At 40.3% G+C, this 18635-nt stretch overlaps 2 protein-coding genes across 2 annotated transcripts in view; one reads left to right on the top strand and one right to left on the bottom strand.

Moving 5' to 3' along the window:
* Positions 1 to 284: 284 nt before the first annotated feature.
* The window catches only part of XPNPEP3 (X-prolyl aminopeptidase 3), a 41739-nt gene continuing 23388 nt past the window's right edge, over positions 285 to 18635 (top strand). The window contains exons 1-3 of the mRNA XM_068971718.1: positions 285 to 387; positions 8859 to 8975; positions 18067 to 18474. Of these exons, the coding sequence (XP_068827819.1) occupies positions 324 to 387; positions 8859 to 8975; positions 18067 to 18474 (589 nt within the window). The 5' untranslated portion in view covers positions 285 to 323. The remainder of the gene's footprint in view (positions 388 to 8858; positions 8976 to 18066; positions 18475 to 18635) is intronic.
* On the bottom strand, positions 4940 to 5851 carry DNAJB7 (DnaJ heat shock protein family (Hsp40) member B7). The gene has a single exon (XM_068972071.1). The coding sequence runs from the start codon at positions 5849 to 5851 to the stop codon at positions 4940 to 4942; it is 912 nt and encodes a 303-aa protein (XP_068828172.1).

The following is an 18635-nucleotide window of genomic DNA, read 5'->3' on the forward strand; positions in this document are numbered from 1 at the left end:
ATCCTCCTATTCTGTGCTTTCAAGGAGGCGGAAGCTGTTAGACTCTGCAGGTAGTCATTTAGAACAGAATAGTCTCTTGAGTGTGACCATTAAATAGAACAGGATGCCATGACGCCACCAAGATGGCCCTCCGGCCGGAGCGTCCCTCACAGCTCTGGGCGTGACGTAAGCATACTGCGCCGCTGTGGGCGGAAAGCCCGGCGAGAGGCGCCGGCCGGAAGGGGAGGGGCGCCTGGTCAGGTTTCCTGGCGACGCAGCCCTGCTGGCGACCGCTACTCCGGCAGATTTCCTCGTTTTCTTCGTGACGCCTGAGCGTGGCAGTTATGTCTTGGCTACTCTCTGCAACTAGGCTTGTTCCCGCGGTAGCAAGCGTCCGCAGCCTCTCAGGTTAGACTTAACCTCCCACAGTGTCCCGTCCGGAGCTTGCTCTACGAAGCCTGAGGCGCGCCAAGCGGGATCCAAGTTGGTCTCAGGCGACCCCTGCTTCGGCGGACCGTTCTGCCGGGACTTCCACGCCCAAACCCTCTGTGCACTCCTCGAATTTCTTCTCTTCCTCCTACTGCCCCTGATAAAGGGTGGGCCCGGTGTTCTCTCTACCGTTGAGGTATTCTGGGAGTTGAAATGACTGCAGAGAGAAAAGTGTGTGCTGTCTTCCCGGAGGGGCGAAGTCATGCGGACTCAAGAAACTTGTGTCAGTTATCACACTTGTTCTGGTGACAAGGTGTCTCTCATCAGGTAGCTCTTGTTAGGATAACCTAATAAGTTTAGGATAACTTAAAATCGTATTTTCGTGTTTTCAAAGAGCTGACATGAGAGCTGGCTCTCACGAAATGGAAGTGAAACGTTACATTTAATAATACAAATCCTTTTGAGTAGTTCCTCTTGGAAGAGGTGATGTTTGGAAATACTCCTGAGGCTTTATATGTCTGGAAATACTCCTGAGGCTTTATATGTCTGAAAGTTTTGCTTGTAAAGGCAAGGTAGAGTATTCTGGGAATATGGGGGGAGTATTTTTAGGGTGTATTGTATCGTAAGGAATTAATGCAATGAACATGAAACTTGATCAGTGAAGGCTGAATTGTCTGCCTTTCAGGCAGATCTGCCATTGGGTCATATTTTAGTTTTCTGGGGCGATAGGTGAACAGTGTGTGCATCAGAGCATGTGGTCTGTGACACCAAAACTGTGTCTTGGCATTTATTTGTTGTGTTGCTATACTTGAATTTATTGACACTGGGATGGTAATTATATCAAGACTTACTCCTAACTCTAAAATATAAAAAAATAATAATTGTCCAGTGCACAGAACTTGCTCTTTGCTTCTAATAGCTAGGCTGCAGAAATCTGTCCCTCTCCATGGAGAGTAGGTGGATAGATATGCTGTTAGTCTTGAACACAAAGGCCATAGCTTATGATTTAGAGCTGGAACCATTGATTTACTTGTGACTTTTCTTCTTTTTTTGTGTTTGTTGAGGCTTTGTGTGAAACCCGATTAATCAAGGTTAAGGACAAGGTACTGGATTACACCAGGGCTTCCATGGTGGCTCAGCTGGTAAAGAACCCACTTGCAATGCAGGAGACCTGGGTTCGATCCCTAGGCTGGGAAGATCCCCTGGAAAAGGGAACAGCTACCCACTCCAGTATTCTGGCCTGGAAAATCCGATGGCCAGAGGAGCCTGGCGGGCTGCAGTCCATGGGGTCTCAAGACCATGGGATCTCACTTGACTTAGCGACTAAACAACCACCATACATATACAGGCTTTCTGAATGAATGATCTCATTGGATCTTCACAAGTCCAGTAAGTTAGAGCAAATATTTTACTGATAGGGAACTGAAACTAACACAGTATCACAAGTAGCAAATCAGGAATGTTTTGTGATTGCCATATAGTCCTTTTCCTGTTACACTTGTGCTAGGTCTTTCTCTAGCTTAGTAGAGTTCTTTTGGAACTTTTTATTGAGCCAGAATAACTTCAGTCAATAACTTCTGAGTTAGGGAGTCATTCTGGATGAATCTCCGCTTGCCTAGAGTTACAGTCTAGTCAGATGATAGAGAAGCAGCAGACAAGTGAGAATATAGCAAAGAACGGTGGGTAGAGTCTTGACTCGAGTGACATGGGAGCTCAAGAAAGGCAGTATTGTCAAGTGGCCAAGTTGTGTCTGACTCTTGGCAACCAGATCTTAGTTCCCCAGCTGCTCCCTGCAGTGAAAGTGTGAAGTCTTAACCACTGGGCCGCCAGGCAAGTCCTACTTACAGCTGCCATAGTAGGCCTGTTTAAGTGTATCAGATTATGTCACTCTTCTGCTCAGAGCCTCCAGTGGCTTCCTGTCCCAAATGTTATACCATAGTTTATAGTGTGATCTGCAAGTCATTGCATACTGTGGACTTGTGTTACCGTTCATACTTCATCTACTTGCTCTCAGAAAGGGCTGTGCAGATCTCCTCCATGTTCCTCACGCACCTGACACAACATGCTTTAGGGACATTGGACTTGCTAGTCCTGCTGCCTGGAATCCTCTTTGATCAGATATCCACATGGCTGACTCCTTCATTTCATTGAAATCTTTTCTCACACGTAACCATCATTTCACCCTGGCTACCTTGGCTGAAATGTCAACGCTCTTGCTCCAAAACGTGTATGTCCTTCCCCGATTTTTTTACTCACACCTGTGACTAACATATTTTACTCCGTGTTTGTTTATTGTCTCTCTCCAGTCTAAGCTCTGTGGCAGCTAAGAGTCTTTTGCTTGTTCATTATTGCATCCCAGGTACCTAGCACAGACCTAGGCAGACCTAGGACTACCTCACAAATAGTGGGTACCCAAAAAATACCATTGAATGAGTGAAAGAATAAATAGGATGAAAGCAGTGTATTTTGAAAATGAAATAATTACAGGAAGCTAAGAAGTAATGGTGTTGAAATTAAATTCATTTAAAGGAAGCAAATATATAAAAACATTGAGCTCAAACCAGTTGCTCAATATCTGATATATCTAACTCTGAAACTCATCTGTTTTTCTTCCATCATAAGCCTAGGTTGCGATGGCTAAAGGTGGTATTTTAGAGTAATGTATTTTTATATCCTGTGTACATACTCAAAAAATTAGAAAGCTTCCTATCTGGTAAACATCACTGATGGCCACCCATGCATGATACAGTCACATTGCTCTGAAGAATCCAGGGTAAGTCTGGCTTTAAAAGGAAAAAAAAAAAATGTAAAATACGTGCATGCATGCTGTCACTTTAATTGTGTCTGACTCTCTGCGACCCCACGGACTGTAGCCCACCAGGCCCCTCTGTCCATAGGATTCTCCAGGCAAGAATACCGGAGTGGGTTGCTGTTCCGTTTTCCAGGGGATCTTCCCCACCCGGGGATCAAACCTGCATCTCTTAGGTCTCCTGTGTTGGCAGCTGAGTTCTTTACCACTAGCACTACCAGGGAAGCCTGGTAGCCAGTTAAAAGTCTGTCTGCTGCTGCTGCTGCTAAGTCGCTTCAGTTGTGTCCGACTCTTCATGACCCCATGGACAGCAGCCTACCAGGCTCCTCCGTCCATGGGATTTTCCAGGCAGGAGTACTGGAGTGGGTTGCCATTGCCTTCTCCATGTAAAATACATGTAACATCAAATTTACCATGTTAATAATTTTAAACAGTTGTGAAAAGATCTCCAGAACTTTTTCATCTTGCAAATCTAAATCTGTATCCACTAACAGTGCTTTCTCCTCCTCCCTGCAGCCCCTGGTAACCGTATTTCCATTTTCTATTGCTATGAATTTGACTTTAGATACCTCATATATGTAGAATCATAATGTCTCAAAGTTCATCCATGTTGTCACATGTGACAAGGTTTCCTTACTTTTTGAGGCTGAATTCAGAATCTGTGTATGCCTATATATATAAATATTTTACTTATCCATCCAACTGTCAATTGACATTTGGACTGGCTCCACCTCTTGGCTTTTGTGAATAAGTGTACTATGAACATAGACGTCCAGATATAAGTTTAGCTATTTTTAACTTAAAATGCCTTTATACTTTCATTTTTAATTTATACTGTCTTAAGTTGTGTATGAAGTGCTCTGTGATCATTGAAAAAAGTCATCTCATTAATAACTATGTAGACTGAACCCATGTGTTTTAATACATTTTTAGCTGCTAATGCTTTATGTACATCAGAAGTCTATAATGTAGCTTTAATTAGATCAAAGGAATGATTATAGATTATAGACTTGACTAAAGAAAAACTTCATAATATATAAGCCTGTATATGATATGTATAATATATAAGCATTGCAGGCAGATTCTTTACCATGTGAGCCGTAAGGGAAACCCAAGAATACTGGAGTGGGTAGCCTATCCCTTGGGCTTCCCTGGTGGCTCAGAGGTTAAACCATCTGCCTGCAATGCGGGAGACCTGGGTTCAATTCCTGGGTTGGGAAGATCCCCTGGAGAAGGAAATGGCAACCCACTCCAGTATTCTCGCCTGGAGAATCCCATGGACGAAGGAGCCTGGTGGGCTACAGTCCACGGGGTCATAAAGAGTTGGACACAACTGAGCGACTTCACTCACTCACTCATGCAGCCTATCCCTTCTGCAGCATATCTTCCCGACCCAGGAATTGAACCAGGGTCTCCTGCATTGCAGGTGGATTCTTTACCAACTCAGCTATGAGGGAAGCCCATATAAGCATATATCTCGAAAACAAAAAGTAAAATAATTGTTGCTGTTTTCTAAACTCTTAATATCACTGTTACCACAATTCATCTTTTTCTAACTAATCCAAATGACCACTCATCAGATGTTTACAATCCTGCTAAGCATGTTAAAAACATAATTTTAGTGTAGTATTAAACAAATATTATCTATAAAACTGATTAACAGAAATACACACGGAGTTGTGTTCAAATGTTATATGAACATAATGTGTCTGAAGAATCAATTTAACGATTCCTTTTAGTTGACTTCTTCTGTACTTCTTTATGCTTCTTTTTTTTCCTCTTACCACCTTCTTTGAATCCTGCTGAGAAAACAGAGGGATTCCAGTTACTGGTGACCCAAGTTATACCCTGCTCATCATTGTTTGCATGTTTGGGGCTGCAAGATTTTGGTGAATAGTTGTTAAATGACTGTCTTCTCCAACTGCATTCTTCAGCAAAGCCCTCTTCACCTGCCACACCATTTGAAAGAAAGAACTTCAGCTCACCATCGTCTTCATCTCTTTCTAGGTCATCCTTGATAATTATTTTTGTATTGGTATTTCTGCCATTAACAACCTTACCTGAAGTTGTAACAGTAACGTAGTTATCCATCCCACTATCATCAAATGCCAGGGAAGAAAATAAATAAAGTCCCTCATGGCCCAGTGAACCAAATGGTGTATAGCTTGTATCATATGAAGAAAATCTCTCAAAAACTAGGTATTCACTGGATGTAGGGAAAAAGGATCTTGCACCTCTGTTTCTGCTTCCATCGGAGCTCCTTGAATTACTTAAAAGGTCTTCAAGTGAGTCTCCAAAGAAATGAAATGAAAATGGGTCCCTTTCACGAAAAATTTCTTTGAAGACATCATCTGGCTTACGGAATGTGAAGCCATATTCAGAAGAATCATCGAAATCACTTCCACCTCCACCATTTAATCCTTCTCTGCCATATTTATCATAAATGTCCCGTTTTTCATCATGTGATAATACCTCATATGCCTCAGCTACTTCTTTGAATTTTCTCTCGGCTTCTTCTTTGTTTTCTGGATTTTTATCTGGGTGCCATTTAAGTGCCACTTTTCGATAAGCCTTTTTAATATCCTCAGGTGAAGCATGTCTCTCCAATCCTAGAGCTTGATAGTAATCCACCATGTTTTTAACAGATGGTTGGAAAGGGCTGCTCTAGGGGGTGAGAACTGTAGTTTCCTCTCAGCTCAGGCTCTGCTGGTGCTGGTGGTAGAGGCAGTGACTGTAAATAGGCATTTTTACATTGAGGACAATGTTATTACCTTGGACCACTGCTAGGAGACGTTAGGATACTGATTATGTGGCAAGCAAGCTTACAAGCTTATGTCAGAGGGCTGCATTGTGGTGTCACTCTGGGCTTGGTGTAGGGACCAGACCTTCTAAATGGAGCTAGTCCAGAGTCAAACCAGACCATCCTTAACCCTCTGGACTGTTTCTCCCATGTTTTCCTAGAAGCCTCAAACAGTGCCCCATAAACCAGTGGAACCTGTTGTAGTATGGCCGCAGCATGCACCTTGCATAATATGACCTCTGGGTTACTGAGCTTTAATAACCTACTTCTTAGTTCTTCCATGTTTTGGTTTGGAAAAATGAAGAATTTGTGAACTCTGAAAAAGTACTCAAGCAGTTGACATACTTATTTCAACCTTAGAAAGTCATCGTATTGGTTTCCTGAGACTACCATAACAAATTAACACGAACATGTCTGCTTAGAAGAGTAGAGGACTTCCCTGGTGGTCCAGTGGATAAGAATCCCCCTGCCAGTGCAGGGAACATAGGTTCGATCCCTGGTCCAGGAAGATTCCACATGCAACGGAGCAGCTAAGCCCATGTGCCACAAATGCTGAGCCCAAGTGCCACAACTGCTGAAGCCTGTGTGCCTCGAGCCCGTGCTCCACAACAAGAGAAGCCGCCCAGTGAGAAGCTCACGCACCACAGCAGAGTAGCCCCTGCTCTCCACAACTGGAGAAAACCCACGCACAGCAACGAAGACCCAGCACAACCAAAATTTTTTAAAAATAAATACATTAAAAAAAAAAAAAAAACACGTAGAAATGCATTGTCTCCCAGTTCTGGAGACCAGAAGCTTGACATCGTGTGTCAGCAGGGCTCCATTCCTTCCAGAGGCTCTAGGAGGGACTCCATCCTTTACGTCTCAGCTTCTGGTGGCTCTGGGTATTCCTTGCCTTGTGGTCACATCACTCCTATTTCTGCCTCTGTGGTTACATTGCTTCCTTCTCTTCTGTCTCTCTTCTGCATTTCTCTTGTAAAGAAGGACACAGGTCATTGGATTTAGGACTGACCCAGATAATGCCGGATGATCTTTTTATCTCAAGTTCCTTAATCTAGTTCTACATCTGCAGAAACCTTTCTTCCAGATTAACAGTCACAGGGTCTGGGGATTACAGCATAGGCATATCTTTTGGGGGCTACCAAGCAAAATATTGCAGTGATAAAACCATTTTAGTGCACTGAGACAAACTTTTTTAATGGAGTAGGGACTAAAAACAACAATCATAGGAAGAATAGTGTTCAGTGAAATTTAAATACATACACCGTCATTCCTACTTTATAATCCCTACTAGAACCTTTAACTTGATGTAGACTTTGGCATTTTGCTATTGAGTGATTGTATGTTCACAGGGAGATTGTATGGCATAGTGTCACTGGGAATTTGGCAGAGAGGACTTAGCTGAGTGGCAGAGTGGAGGGGAAGGAGCAAAGATTTTGAAGTTAAAACTGAGTTTAAATCCTAGCTTTCTAAGTACTGCATGAGAAAGTGGAAGTGTTAGTTGCTCAGTCATGTCTGACTCTTTGTGACTCTATGGACGATAGCCTGCAAGGCCCCTCTGTCCATGGAATTCTCCAGGCAAGAATATTGGAATGGGTTCCCATTCCCTTCTCCAGGGGATCTTCCCAACCTGGGGATCGAACCCAGGTCTCCTGCATTGCAGGCAGACTGTTTACCATATGAGCCAACATTGCACAGATTACTTCAGAATCTAATTCCTTTTTTTTTTTTTTTTTAAGCAATAACGCCAATCTCGTGACAGTTAAAAATCTAATTCCTTAGTTTGGTGTACAAAGCCTTTAGTTGTCTGATCCTTATCTTGCTGATATTTTACTTTCCCTCGAGCAGCACCACTGACCTGAAACTCTCTTTCCGTCCCTCTTCCCTTAGTAAGCACACACGCGCACATGTAAGCACAGTGTCTTCTCTGCCTTCCCTTTCGTGTCCCATTCATGATACCTTCCACTCCCCTTGTCGCTTTCACTTGACCAGTTCCTGCTCAGAGTAGGCGTCAGCTACTTCTGCCAGCCCCACAGGAGCCCCATTCGTGTGCTTCTCTGTTGCCCAGAGCTCTGTGCCTGTCTTTGTCACCGAGCCTTCCCACAGCATTGTTTTAGACTTTGTGCTCTCAGAAACCTTGTGTGTGAAGCCATCACTGTGCTCACCATGTGGCATTGCTCTGTCTCACATCCACTAGACTCTATATTAAGACCAGGGCAGATGGTCTTATGTTATTCTTGTGTTTTTTCCAGCATGTGCCAGTCACACACTTAATAGATCTCACTGAGTACTCAAGTATTGAACTCTAATATTCAGTACTAGTATTGAAGCTTACTAGCTTCCTGTGTACTAACGGTGATTAAGCATTTTTCATTCATTATTTCATCTAGCTCTAACATTCCAAGATTAAATGAGATAGTATGTGCATATTTTCCCAGACTTCACATATTCTCAGTAAAAACATTCACTTTTTCTGAATTTTAGGGCACAGCGTAACACTACTTCAATGAAATGCTTCCTACCCCTTCCCCTGCTTTTGTTTGTTTCCTTTCTTCTGTTCCTTAGTTCCTTATTCATATGCTAATCATACTGTGTGTATATATGCCTCTATTATGTAATAGCAGACTAAAATCACTCAAGGTAAAAATAATCTTATTTCTATATCCCTGAGGCCCAACACAGGCTCTGGCTGTCTCAGAGGAAGGGCCATGCAAATATTGAAGGAGATACTGACTTACAATTTTCTAAAGCAAGCCACTGCTGAAGACAGATAAATGTGGATATACTGTGAGGGCTAGCTAAATGCACTGTTCCATTTCATCGTCCTTATTTCTCCTTCAGGCTGCTTGTCATGTTCACGGCGAAGATACTCCCTGCAGCCCATCCCAGAGAGGAGGATACCAAACCGATACTTAGGCCAGCCCAGCCCCTTTACACACCCACACCTCCTCAGACCAGGTAAGGCCTTTGAACTGTGATGACCATCTCTCTCTTCAGATGCTTTGTCTAGAACCATGCCATCCAGTAGAATTTTTTAATTAACGTAAATTTAAATAGCTATAGGGCTAATAGTACTGTTTAGACAGCACCATCTAGGGGAATAAATATGATTAGGCTAAAATTCAAAAGTATCAGTGAAAAAAATATGTATTTCAAGATGTTTTTAAAGAAACGTTTCCTAAAACGTAATTTCTAGAACTGTGTTCTGACTATCGATTCATTGTGAACTGTGTTAAAGATACACTGCTGCTGCTGCTGCTAAAGTCGCTTCAGTTGTGTCTGATTCTGTGCGGCCCCATCGACGGCAGCCCACTAGGCTTCCCTGTCCCTGGGATTCTCCATCAAAAACACTGGAGTGGGTTGCCATTTCCTTCTCCAATGCATTAAAGTGAAAAGGGAAAGTGAAGTCGCTCAGTCGTGTCCAACTCTGAGCGACCCCATGGACTGCAGCCTACCAGGCTCCTCTGTCCATGGATTTTCCAGGCAAGAGTACTGGAGTGGGGTGCCATTGCCTTCTCCGAAAGACATGTTAGGAAACATTTTTCTTGAAAACATGAAATGCTCATTTCAGTATTAACAAAAATATTTCTATAGAGATTACACAAGATCTCCAGATGTGATTGTCCCAGCTTTGAGAGGTGCTAACAATGATAAAGGTGATGCAAAAAGTTGATAAAAGTTTACTCCACTGATTCTTATAATAAATTGGTAAAGGTTTACTGCACTGATTGTTTTTCTACTTTATGATTCCAATATTGCTGCTAGAAGATATGTCATTTAGTTGAGTTCAGTCGCTCAGTTGTGTCCGACTCTTTGTGACCCCATGAATCGCAGCACGCCAGGCCTCCCTGTCCATCACCAACTCCTGGAGTTCACTCAGACTCAGGTGCATCGAGTCAGTGATGCCATCCAGCCATCTCATCCTCTGTCGTCCCCTTCTCCTCCTGCCCCCAATCCCTCCCAGCATCAGGGTCTTTTCCAATGAGTCAACTCTTCGCATGAAGATATGTCATTACTATCGTTCAAATTCATACCTAAGGTTTCTTTGTTTTGTTTTTTCAAAGAGACAGTTAAGTGATGAGCTATGATGAATGAATATCATCCCAAAGAGGTAGATAGGATGAAACCAAATGCTTTGTAGAAAATGCAGTCAGGTTTTCCCAGGCTTCTGCCATGGGAAGTTAAATCTGTATTTACTGTGTAAGCCTAGATTATTAATACAGTCTGAATTGCCTTTGGAAATATGTTGCTCTTTCACTATCTCCACTCAGTGAATGATACCAGTGTCTCTCTCAGTGAGGGCTTCCTGTTGCTGATTCTTCATCAGACTAGAGTTCCTGCTGGGAAGTCGGCTGAGACTCAGGAAATGCAGCTCACCACTGAAACACACAAGAAATCAGAGTTTTTCAAAGCTGTAAGGTAAGCTTTGTAGCAGTACAGTTGGTGCTAATTTAACTGTTTCTCTATCCAGTCAACCTGCCTGTAGCTTCAGTTTGATATTAAGTTTTACCAGCTTTGAAAATTACTGATTTCTCGTGGTGAGATGCTTTTTTACATGGTGAGCTGCATTTTCCAGGCCTTGAAACTAGTAATCATATCCTCAGGGTGATGGCCTCTGTGTCTAGACTTATTTCTGTCACGTACATGGTAACTATATAAAAAGTGAGTATGAATAAATATGCACATACAAGTTCATATGTTCATATAAACTATGGGGAGAAAGGAATACACATCGTGATCTTTATTCTCCTGGACAATAAGGATTGGTGTAAGTGAGACGGGATAGAAGTAGATGCAATTTGAAAAGAGAATTATCATTGTGAAAGAAGCCATCACATACAGTTTCCAAAGCATTAATCACTTATCTTCCACCATGTAGAGATGCAGAACTTATCAAAGTGTTAAAATAATTGTGGGGTGTAGGAAAAGTCAATTATTAAGAAAAATGAAAAGACATGTAATCCTTTTTTTAAAATCTCTTTTACAGACCTAAAGTCAGTTTGTTTGAAATTTAAAATTATGTTTCTATGGTATGTTTTGCTCCCAAAGGTTTCATGTTTGGCATGTTTTCCCAGTACTTGCCAGTACTTTAAACTTTTGGAAAACATCTCAGTCATTTTCCTAATTATTATACAAGTTCTACATATATTATAGGCAAATTAAAGAATACAGATAAGCATAATTTTTTTTAAAAATTACTCATAATTCCACCATTTAGAGAAAGCAACTATTGAGATGTTAGTGCTTTATTTTTCTAGACTTATTTCTTACATAGAATTCTGTGTGCATGTATACACACCCTATATACTGATCAATTATTTCCTTAAAATAAATTCTTGGTGGGACTTCCCAGGCAGTCCAGTGATTAGGACTCAATACTTTCACTGTGGTGGCCCAGGTTCAGTCCCTGGTCGGGGAATTAAGATCCCACAGGCCATGTGGCAAAAAAAAGAAAAACCCCAAATTTTTAGAAGTGAAATAACTGGATCAACCCCTGAATTTTGAATTTTCCTGGATTTCTTTTGGCCATACCTATGCGTTTCCTGAAGCAACAGTAACTTGGAAGATATTAGCAGAAAAACATGGGAGATAAAGGAGTTCTGTGTTGGCTGTGCTTACTACTTCTTTAGATGGAACTAAAGAGTCAGATTCACTCCCCCAAGTCCTCTCAGTGATTTTTAAAACTTGTCCTTTGCTTAAAGAAGTCTGAGCATTATAGGCTATTTCTTCTTTTTACGACATTGCCATCTCTGTGTTAAGAACCATGACAGAAATGTCAGTTCATCCTCCTTGATCATTAACATGCCTTCTACTTAGTATCTATCACCAGGAAGAAAAGGGATTCCATGAAGGAAGGCAAGTGGCATTCTGAGCTAAATACCATTACGAACCATGAGTCTGCTTTTACAGTATCTGTACAGGAAAGACACTTAGATAGTTCCTTGACATTGCAAGGTGTGCAGCTTCATCAACAGTTCCCTTCCAGAGGATAGGAAAAATTAGTGCCTAATTAAGTATTATTTACAAAAACCTATATTTCTAACATTTTTATGTTCCTAAGCAAAATTAATTTTGGAATATGTGATATAGTTTGGAGCTTAAAAGGGGGTTATTCAAAGAGTTGGGCTTATCAGAATGACTTGTCTGACCTATGCAGAACCACTTCTTGGTTTTCTTTCAACTACAGCAATGACTAGATTCCCTGGGACATAATCAGAGCACAACCGTGTGGCCCAGAATTTGAGGGAATGCCTTTACCATGAACTTTTTTGTCCCTTATCATCAAATAATGGCTAAGACTGTATGGTTATTGTTAAGTGTAATATTTAAAATGATGAAAAGAAAGGTTCTAGAGTGGATTATACATAATCATTCCCAAATCTTCTTCACTTAAAAGTTTCAAAACCAGTTAGTTATCATCTTTAGTTTAGTGATAGTTTATTTGTAGTTCTGCCTTAAGCAAGGGCTGTATTTTTTTTTTTTAAGTTTTGTTAAACATGGTTGACTTTAATAGTATCTAAAAGATCAAGATTTATTTCAGTTGGGTGAGATTTTTATACTATTATAGATACTACAGAAACACCTTTGTGCATATTTCTTGTCCATACCAAGAAATTCTCTGGGGTAAAGATTAGCATGAATCTACCCCAGGAAAGAATTGGAGATCTTCTAAAGAACTGAATTATAAAAGTCTCCTGAATCACTCGAAACTCATTCTTATCATTGTGCAAGAAAGCCAGATAATTTGGCGCTTTCATGTAAAAACAGTTACTTTTATAACGATAATGATTGTCCCTATACCTACATACAATAACATAACTCATACCTCATTCAAGATATAGAACATTGCCATCACCCTAGAAGGTCCTCGCATACCCTTCTAGTCAATCCCACCTCCATCCTTAACCACTGGTCTCGTTTCTATCAGAGTGATTGTTTTGCCTGTTCTTGAGTTTTGTGTAAGTGAAATCATACAGTATGAACCCTTTTTCTCTGGCTTGTTTTGCTCAGTATATGCAAATAAAACCCATTTAGAGATTTTTTCAATTATTTGGTCATTTCATTTTTCAGAGACATCTGTGTTTTACATTGTAAAGGAAATGTTTGTTAACTTTTTCTTTATCCCCATTTTCCAACTATATAGTAATAGATCATTTTATGTACTTCTTTCTTATTACACAATAAAAGCTACCTAATATTAAACAGAATTCAGGGACACGTCTTCACATCAGACCATGTTAAAATCTTAACCTAGGGACTTCCCTGCAGTTCAGTGGTTAAGACTCCTCTCTTCCACTGCAGGGGGCACAGGTAGAGAAACTAAGAACTCACATGTCACAAGGCACAGCCAGAAAAGAAAAAAATCCTAACCTAGTTAGTTTCAGGAAGTAATTAAAATACATACCTAGACTGTAGCAAAGACTTGCATCTTTCCATCCGTATTCAGTCTTAATAAAACTTACCTCTCTGGGTTTTCTGCCTGGCTGATAAAATATGAAGAACATTTTTCTTGTTGTCTTCAGAGGCCCAGTTCTCGAAATCCTGGAAGAGCTTTTCTTCTTGGCAGCTGACTCTCAAGACTGATTATGAGACTTTGCTATTTAGAGTCCAGATTGTGACATCTAGGCATTTGATTGGCTAAATAAGCTTGTTCGATTAGTCCCTCTATCCTTAATTGACTTCACGTGATAAAATACTGACTGTGCCTTTTAATACTTTACAGTTTGATGACATTACCCATAAAGTCTATTCAGATACAATTTTATCTGAAGAAATTCAGGCTACATTGACTATAATGGTTAGTTCTGAGATCAAAGGCCATAACAACTGTCAGGTGTACCTCTAGAGTTAAAGTTCATTGCGTTATCACACTTTTACCCCCTCCTTCAATTGATAAGAAAAGGTATGTTTTTCCTTGGATAATTTTTCTGTTGTGACCAAGAGTTCCTTGAAATTTCATAAGTTTAGAAGCATTTAGTTAATAGTCACTCTATAGTGGTTATAATTAGTAAGCTTGGGGAAATGTAGCCAGTGTTTTAAATATTTCTCATATAGTCATTTGTATGAAATTATGTTCAAATGATGAATGCTTGAAGGATGTGAAAGATGGTTTTGCAACCCTGCTTTGATTTTTAAATAATTTTTATCTTTTTTCAGAAGTTACTTTCTAATACACTATGTGTATACTCTGTTATTAATGAAAAAGATACATTCATTAATTACTATTACTGTGAGTTTTCTTTAAAAAAATTTTTTTTAAACACAAAATGAATTGATTTTTTAAGTTTAGTTTTATTACATGGACTAAGGCTGTGAAATAACCAAAACTGAAGCACAGTAAAGGGACAAAGGTAAAACAAAAAAAGGAAAAGTTGGATAATTCACTTGTTATAAGCAGCCTCTGCTTTTAGAAAAGAGTATGTGCTGTTTGTGGTAAACTGGGACATTTCCAATATTGAGTAACAGCAGCAGAATTAACATGAATAATTATCAGGGAGATAAATAGTTAAGCTATTCTTAGGCTCTAGTACAAAGTTCAGTATTCTGCAGTGGAGCCCTAGGGTACTCTTAGCCAACTTAATCCTGAGAGAGAGAAATGGGATATGTATGAGCTCTTCTAGGACCAGCTCTGTTACTTGGCCAATTCAAATTGTCACAAGACCCCTCATTTATCTATCTTGTTTCTCCCCAATTTCGTTAATAATAATGTCAATGTTTCTATTGTAGGTAAATAAAAGTTAAAAATTATTAATGGGATACAGCTACAGGTAAATCAACTAGACACTTCCCAAGTAATCGGAAACAACTGAGTTGCATGTACTGGGCATGAGTACCAGGAAAACTCGAAGAACGCTGATCCACCAGTTTCTCCCCTGGGACTATCCCACAAAAATGAAAGCACCAGTGTACATAGGGCAGGAAGGCACCCTGTGGATATAAGTATAAAGATATTTATTATGATAGCAGAAAGTTACATGAATGCCCACCAGTAGGGAAATTAATCAGGAAATTATGATACAGTGCCCCAAGAAATAATATGGAGACATCAAGCAGATTGAGTTGAAGTTATGCCAGATGAGTTGGGGGGGGATTTCTATGAGGTATTGTTGTGTTAGAAAATCAATGTGAAGAAAAGACTGTGTGGTGTCCCATTTTTGTAAAACACTAGGGACTCATAAAACCCTAAATGTAGGCAATACGTATGCATTTATATGAATATTGAGAAAAACAGGATTGTTCAGTCACTAAGTCCTGTGGTGGTGGTTGTTACTAGGTCATGTCCCACTCTGTGATCCCCTGGACTGTAGCAGGCCAGGCTCCTCTGTCCTCCACTGTTTCCTGAAGTTTGCTCAGATTCATGTCTGTAATTGCCTCCGCTCTTCTCCAGTAGCATCTTTGACACCTTCCAACCTGGGGGGCTTATCTTCCAGTGTCATATCTTTTTAAAAAGCCTTTTCATACTGTTCATGGGGTTCGCACAGCAAGAATACTGGAGTGACTTGCCATTCCCTTCTCCAATAAACCACGTTTTGTCAGAGCTCTTCATTATGACCGTCTATCTTGGGTAGCCCTGCACAGCATGGCTCATAGCTTCATTGAGTTATGCAAACTCCTTCCCCCGTGACAAGGCTATGATCCATCAAGGGGAAGTTTACTTACTAGTATACAAACCATGGGGGTGGCTCTAATGTGGGTAGGAGGGAAGGGGAATGAGGGCTCAAATAATGAAGAAATGGTGGGAGAGGAGAGTATGATGTGATTACATTTATACACAACTATAAGATGTATATATGGAAAAGAAATAGTTAATTTTAAAAAAAGTAGATCAAAGGAACAAATGAGCATGAACAGGGTTAATTAAGAAAGTGTTTTGAATGAGAAGGGTCTAAAAGCAAACATCTTGAGCTTCAAGTCTTGGAGTGGAATTGCTTTGGAAGGAGAAGAAATTTTAGAAAAGGGGCACGTTGTAAGCAAGGTATTAGGGAAAGAACAAGTTGGACTTGAGACTTAGAAGCAATTAATTTCACAATAATTGGAGGAATACTAAGAAAAAAGTTCATGTCTCCAAAGACCACATATTCTGTAATTTCATTTATGTGAAATCTCTATAATAGACAAATCCATAGAGATTGAAAATAGCAGTTGTCAAAGGCTGGGGTAGATTCAGAGGAAACAGAATGACCTAGGCTAATTGGTGTGGGGCTTCTTTTTGGAGTGATGAACTTTTCTCAAATTGTTTTGGGTAATGGTTGCACAAATCTGTGAATATACCAAAAAGGATTGAATTCTGTAGTTGTAAGTGGGTGAATTGTATGGTATGAAAATATCTCAGTAAAGCTGTTACCAAAAGTGTTGGCCAGATAAGTTGAAGTTACCTGGTAGAGAACATTAATATGTTAATATTAAATATAAGTGTCAAAATAGCTTAATTGTTTGAATTTGATCTAATGGACAATAGAAAACTATTATAGGTTATGAGTATGGAGTGGACTGTCCATGGTTTCCCTTTTTTACCCTCTTTATCTCTTTATTTGAGATTTTAATTGCAAGAGTATATACTCACTGAAACAAAATTCAAATAATATAAAAATCATGTTATAGAATTTCAGTTTATCTCATTCGCCATAGGTTACCACTATAAAAATTGTGATTCCCAAATTTTTATAAATTCTTTTTTTTCTCCTTTAAATTTTTTTTTTAAATAATGGGAACATATTGTCCATCTTGACATTTAACTTCTTCTACACAGCAGTGTTTCATGGCCATTTTCTCATACTTGCATATGGAGACTGGCTACCACAGGGAATAATAATTAGTTTCCCACATCACAGAGTCATTGTGAAGATTAAATAAGTTGATTGTTGTTGTTCAGTTACTAAGTAGTGTCCAACTCTTTGTGACCCCATTGAAGTGTAGCCCACCAGGTTCCTCTGTCCATGAGATTTTCCAGGCAAGAATACTGAAGTGGCTTGCCAATTCCTTTTCCAAGGGATCTTCCCACCCCAGGGATTGAAGCCGCATCTCCTGCACTATCAGATGGATTCTTTACCACTGAACCACGAGGGAAGCCCAAGTTGATACATGTAAATAATTAGAATAGTACAGACGCATAGTAAGCATTCGGTAAGCATTAGATGTTGTTTTACTCTTAATATTGTTAGTGTAGGCTTAGGAAACAACTGTTTTAGTAGCTCTTTTGTTTGAGAACCTGAAGTGAAAGCAGGCATAATTTCCACTCAGAAGGGAAACATTCACGCAGGCATCACTGGGCTAGCAGCCAGGCAGTCTTCCAGGTACTAGTATTAAGAACTAAGACATAACCCTTCAAAGGTTCTTAAAATGGCTTGTTTGGGTGAGCTTAAAGGAATCTGAGACTCTTGAAATTATATTTCAAAAGTTTGTATGTGCCTACACGGAGTTTAGTAAACAGAATAAATCCATAGCTTTCACTCTCTAGGGCATCTTCAAGTCTTTAAGAACCACTTACTTTATCAGATTTGATTCTCATGACAGCCCCAAGAGGTAGATAATATTACTAGAGTTCAAAGGCCTGCTATATTCCAGTTGTTATTCTGGGCCCTGAGAATATAGCATTGGGCAAACAGACAAAATTCGATGTCTTCAAAGAACTTACATTCTTTTGGGGAAGTCTTACACAGAAAATGTGATCCTTCTCCTCACCTTGTATATTGAAACTTAAGGGCAACTTGGATTGTGTCCCTGAGAGTGCCTTCTGCATAATAATGTTTAATAAATATTTGAGCGAATGAGTGAAAGAATGAACCAGAGAGCTGGAAAAGATCTTAAGGGGTCGTGATCCCAGTTTTCAGGCAGGACCACATTTAACTATCATTTCTTCCAAATTTTTGCAGTGGAATAGGAATTTGAAACCTGGGTTATCTCCTTAATTTTGCCATGTGCTGTGAGGAGATTGGGCATAAATTGAAGAAATGAACTTGAGTGTCTCCATCTAATATTAAACTATATTAAGTATCGATACTCTGCCACTATAGAAATGAGAAGCTTCACTGTTGTCTGTCGTTTCTAGGGGAGGTGACGCCAGGACTATCCCAGGTGGAATATGCCCTTCGCAGACACAAACTAATGTCTCTGATCCACAAGGAAGCACAAGAGCAGAGCGGCACAGACCACACAGTGGTAATGCTCTCCAACCCTACGTACTACATGAGCAACGACATCCCCTATACTTTCCACCAAGACAACAATTTCCTGTACCTGTGTGGATTCCAAGAGCCTGATAGCATTCTGGTCCTTCAGAGCCTCCCTGGCGAGCAGTTACCAGCACACAAGGCCATGCTTTTTGTGCCTCGGAGAGACCCTAGTCGAGAACTTTGGGATGGCCCTCGATCTGGCACCGATGGAGCAATAGCTCTAACTGGAGTGGATGAGGCCTATACACTGGAGGAATTTCAACATCTTGTACCCAAGCTGAAAGGTAACAGATGGGAGCAGAAGTCAGATCACAGGCCAGGTTGGGACTGACACCTTCTTGCCCATTTGTTCTTCATTTGCTAAAACTATTAGCATGGCAGCATTTCCCTTGGCTCTGTGAAAGAATATAAAGCTTTTCCATAAGACATTAAGGATTTCATTTAT

The sequence above is a fragment of the Capricornis sumatraensis genome, chromosome 4, assembly GCF_032405125.1.
Source record: "Capricornis sumatraensis isolate serow.1 chromosome 4, serow.2, whole genome shotgun sequence".
Taxonomy (NCBI): domain Eukaryota; kingdom Metazoa; phylum Chordata; class Mammalia; order Artiodactyla; family Bovidae; genus Capricornis; species Capricornis sumatraensis.